The 4,487-nt window shown below is 43.1% G+C and overlaps 1 protein-coding gene across 1 annotated transcript; it reads right to left on the minus strand.

Moving 5' to 3' along the window:
* Positions 1-1,862: 1,862 nt before the first annotated feature.
* Positions 1,863-4,405, minus strand: SAT1 (spermidine/spermine N1-acetyltransferase 1). The gene is made up of 5 exons (XM_010187242.1): positions 4,355-4,405; positions 4,187-4,270; positions 2,890-2,991; positions 2,757-2,797; positions 1,863-2,451 (listed from the first exon to the last, which is right to left on the minus strand). Exons 1-5 carry the CDS (start codon positions 4,383-4,385, stop codon positions 2,281-2,283), a joined length of 429 nt encoding a protein of 142 aa, XP_010185544.1. The 5' UTR covers positions 4,386-4,405; the 3' UTR covers positions 1,863-2,280.
* Positions 4,406-4,487: the final 82 nt, after the last annotated feature.

Consider the following 4,487-nt stretch of genomic DNA (forward strand, 5'->3'; position numbering starts at 1 on the left):
AGAAGAAGATGAACAAGATATGGTAAACACTTAACATGATTGAAAATTTGGCTAAGCCGCTTACTTTCCTAATTAGAATGCCTAATTAGTTAGCTTGTTCCATTCAGTCATGCAGCTTTGATAGCCTTATTGTGCTCCAGAAGTCTAGGGCCTGCGATTTAAGTAGGTCTGTCCTAGATATCTAACGAACTGTTAATTTGAAAATAAAAACATTCTTAAACTGCTCTTCTGAAGTGATATGCAGAGCCAAAAGCCTAAAATAGCTCCAAACCAGATTCTACTAGGACTGAGATACATGGGTAGGTTACTGTAGCTCACTGAGTTAACCAGAGAAGTTACTGCAGCTTCCCCAGTGAGAAGACACAACACCCTGAGGTTCAGCAAGAGCTGCTGGAGGCCACCTCCTCCTTCCCATGCCACCTCCAGAACTAGTTACTGGGCCAATTCATGGTCTTTGGCCTACTAAACTGCAGCAAATAACAGGCTCAAGAGCAAGCATCAAACACCTCTGCAGGCACAGGGCAGTTCGTAGCCTTGCTGTTGATCTGCTGCTGAGGGAGAAACACAGGTTTCTGTTCCCCTTGGGCAGGAACAGGATTTGAGCCTCAGGCTCCTGCAGATGGTATGAACAGTCTCACAGCTGAGGTGCTGTGCAGACACAGGGAGTGTCTGGAAATGAACCTGATCTCCTAAATCAAGGTAATTTTCCTTGACAGATTCCAGGCTTGGTCGAGCCTGCTTTTGTCCAGACAACCACTTGCACATATGCTGCCTCCTGCTCTCTTCCAAGAGCTCCTGTATTTCTTATCAGTCTTCTCATTCCTGAAGCGAGAGCTGACAGCCGTATCTCACACCTGGGCAGAGCTGGCACAAGCAAAATGGAAAACAAGAACTGTTTCATGCTAAATGCCCTGCACAGCCTGCTGCTCGCACTAGGCAGAAGGACATCTTGTTCTTAAAATCAGCTTAGCGTTACCCATGGTTGTTACTGGCAGTTACTGCCCAGTAATCTTCCAGATGACACTTGGTTTATGCAGTGATCAAAATCAGTTTTATTTGAACTAGTGCACATTACAAGACAAGTAAGTCTCTTCCTTTCCTGTGAAGTGAAAGCAGTGCTGACCAAAAGAAACCTTTTATTTACTACAGAGCAAGAGGAGAGCAACATGAAACTTGCATGTATCCACTTTCACCACCAACTTTTGAGAAAGGCAGATGCAGCATGGCAAAGTTGGTAAGTTTGTTTCCAAGCTAATTAAAAAGCTGATGAGCAGCACGGTTTTCACTTACTGTTGTACAAGGATTTAAACACACAGGATCTGAGCTTAAAGCAGTGCTTAATTTCAGGCAGCTCACTGCTGCCAGTGACTACACTGCACTGAAGCACATGAAAAAGTCTGTACAGTATACAAAATCATGTACATAAACCAGCTTACCAGAAACATTCAAGTTTGACCCTTTAAGACTTAAGAGAGTTTTTTGAGGGTTTATAAAACTACTTTCTCTTACCCCTAAACAGTCAAACCTTTTTGTGATTTAGGCTTCAAAAGGACAGCTAGATACATCTTCCCCTCCAAGGTTATACCCTTTTGAGGTGCTCTGTAGTTAACTGAAAGTCCCAAAGAGGCACTGCCACAAGTTCATTTTTCTGAAGCTGCTTTTTGGAGGGCTGAGACCAGCAGCCCAGCCAAAGGACTTGAAACAAATGCAGTAGTTCAAATGCAGTTCACCAGCACAGAACCCTCATTAGACAGGATGCTCTGCACCATGAAGTAGAGACAAAGCTCAACCTCCTCCCATCACTCAGCTTCTGCACAGGTGTCCCTTTTATCTCTCTGGGACTGTGGTAAACCATGCTTCACTCATGAAAATGTCTTTTATTAACTTGCATGTTATGTAACTGAAAACTATGCAATAAAGTCAAAACTACTGCCATGAAGTGAAAACACTATTTATTTTTATAAAAGGCAATAATTAAAACAAACCCTACCAGTGTGTACATTGTACACATTTGAATGACACTCACAAGAATGAAGTTTCCATATACAAAGATTACAAGCCCACACTGGTAAAGTATGCACACAAGCACGTACACAGCTTCACAGATGCCTCGACTCCAGATGACAGTACCAATTACTCTACGACCATGCCTGCAGAGCATTTTCATTATTAGCATCCACACTACTTTATTCCACTACAAACTGTACACAGAAAGCAAGAAGGAGTTTATTCAGAGAGCATGTATATTCGCAGAAAGGATTTATTTGCTGGAATCATCTCTCACTCTTCTGTTGCCATCTTCAAGAGATACTCTTTGTCAATTTTGAAGAGCCTCCACCCCTCCTCGGTGGACAGATCAGAGGCACCCCTTCTCTTGTAGAACCTGATGGACGGTTCATTCCACTCCGCAACCAGGAAGTGCATACTGCTGCAGCGGCACTTCACAGCCACCTGCAAAAGTGGGCAACACCACACATTTCAAATGACAGCTCCAGGTGATCAGACCAGTAAGAACTGGTCAGACTACTCAGCAAGCAACTGCGTATCAGTCAAGTTAATTGTTGGTCACTTCAGCACTTGTCACTGTTTAACAGACTCTAGACAATGTTTTAAGCTGTCTTGTGTCCTGCCACCTCCTTCAATTTAATTTCGAGTAGTGCTGAAGGAGAAGCTCTCATGCAGTTAGAAGAGTGAGAATACTGCCTTGCCACGTGTCCTCAGCTCTGCTTCTTTAGAGACTTATCACTCAGACTTACCTGACTCAAGTTCTTCAGAATTTCTGACCCAATGCCAAGTCCTAAAAAAAAAAAATAACCCACAAGAAGAAATTAAGTTTTAATTTTAACAAAGCCCTACAGGAAGCAACTCATCTAATTCTGTCATACATACCTCTGTACTCAGCCATCACATAAAAATCTTCAAGATACAGCAGTTTTCCAATCCATGGATCGTAAGTGAAGTAATACATGGCAAAGCCCACAATGCAGTGTTCTGAAACAAAGGGTCTAACTTTAGCTCATCTGAATTTAAAAGGCAAAAAAAAAATTATGCATTATAGTCTTACATGCATGTTTAGACATATAGATTCCCTGTGACATGCAGACATTTGCTATTAGGTTATAATTAAGACTGAACTTTGCGAGTAAGCACACAACTGAAAATACGAATTCTGACAAACTTGTATCAATCCAGCAGAGCAAGATTGCCCCTGCCATAGCCAGAGATCCTCAAAAAGCACTGTTACAGTAAGTATTAAAGACAAAAGTTTTTTTTCTACAAATGTATAACCTACTGATTTATCAGTATTTCCATTCTGGAATACAAGTGAAAGCTTCACACAAGAGTTCACAATCTAGATGACTGCCCCAACTCTGCTTCCGTAGCAACCAGAAGTCTATCAAACTCTGAAGAACACTGATCTGTCAATGTATGTTCCTCAGTAACTACACTGTGCAAGAAGGCATGCTCACATGCTTACAGCAGCATTTCCAGCACCTCCACTTAATGCTTCCACTGCTGCTTCTTTACCTTCAGTGCCAGAAACTCAAGCTAAGTAAAACCGCAGCTTCAATTATAATTCTGTGGCTCAACAGGGAAGAGAAACCAACTCTTCCAACAGCAGCCCACTCAAACCTAAACCTTCAAGGTATTTTAACCACATCTGCTGTAACACTCTGCACATACTTTGAGAGAAGCGTGCAAACAAATCTCTGATCTACTGTGTCTTTGGTAAAGGTTTGGGAACAGCACTTGTCCCTGTAGACCTTACCTCATATTATGATCATCTACTTTATTGTGTAACGGATCTTTTAGTTACCTCCCCGCCCATCCATGTACACGGAAGGGCCATGTACATGGCGAAGCTAGAGACTGTAACCTGAAGATTGGGGACAAATTAAAGAAAAAAATGTGATTCAACAGGATTACATAAAGGTAAGTCAGGGTCAAACAAGAAAAGCCATTTAATTAATTGGAGTCAAGCACATTAAGCTATACCTGATCTTCCCACGCCTCCAGGATTAGCGACTACTTCAGCAGAGTATCACTATATATTACTGCATTTAACAGTTAACCTAGTCCTCCTATCCCAATTCATTGGTGGAACCTTATGTACAATTGGTAGCATTAAGTATAAGGTGCCTCTTGCGTATTTGGCATCCAAAAATAAGTACTGGGGAAGGCTCACCTTCAGGCGACCACTGTTCTTTTGGCACTTCTGCAACCAGACAGTGGTAGAACGGGTGCTCGCCAAAACCATCCTCAAGCAGCTCTAGAAAAGCAGAATAAACCGGCACCTGAGCTGCAGGCACTGTCACCAGCCCAGCACCCAGGCGAGCGGATGCCGCTTTTGTACCTTTCTCAGTTAGCACCACTTGATCCTCCATGTCCTCGTACTTGGCTAGTTCCTGGAAGGGAAAGGCTTTGTGAGCGGATTCTCCCCGCAGCTCCCCGCGGCCGCTTCCCGATTGGCCGCTCCCCCCCACCCC

Source organism: Mesitornis unicolor, unplaced genomic scaffold (genome assembly GCF_000695765.1).
Source record: "Mesitornis unicolor isolate BGI_N332 unplaced genomic scaffold, ASM69576v1 scaffold4506, whole genome shotgun sequence".
Taxonomy (NCBI): Eukaryota; Metazoa; Chordata; class Aves; order Mesitornithiformes; family Mesitornithidae; genus Mesitornis; species Mesitornis unicolor.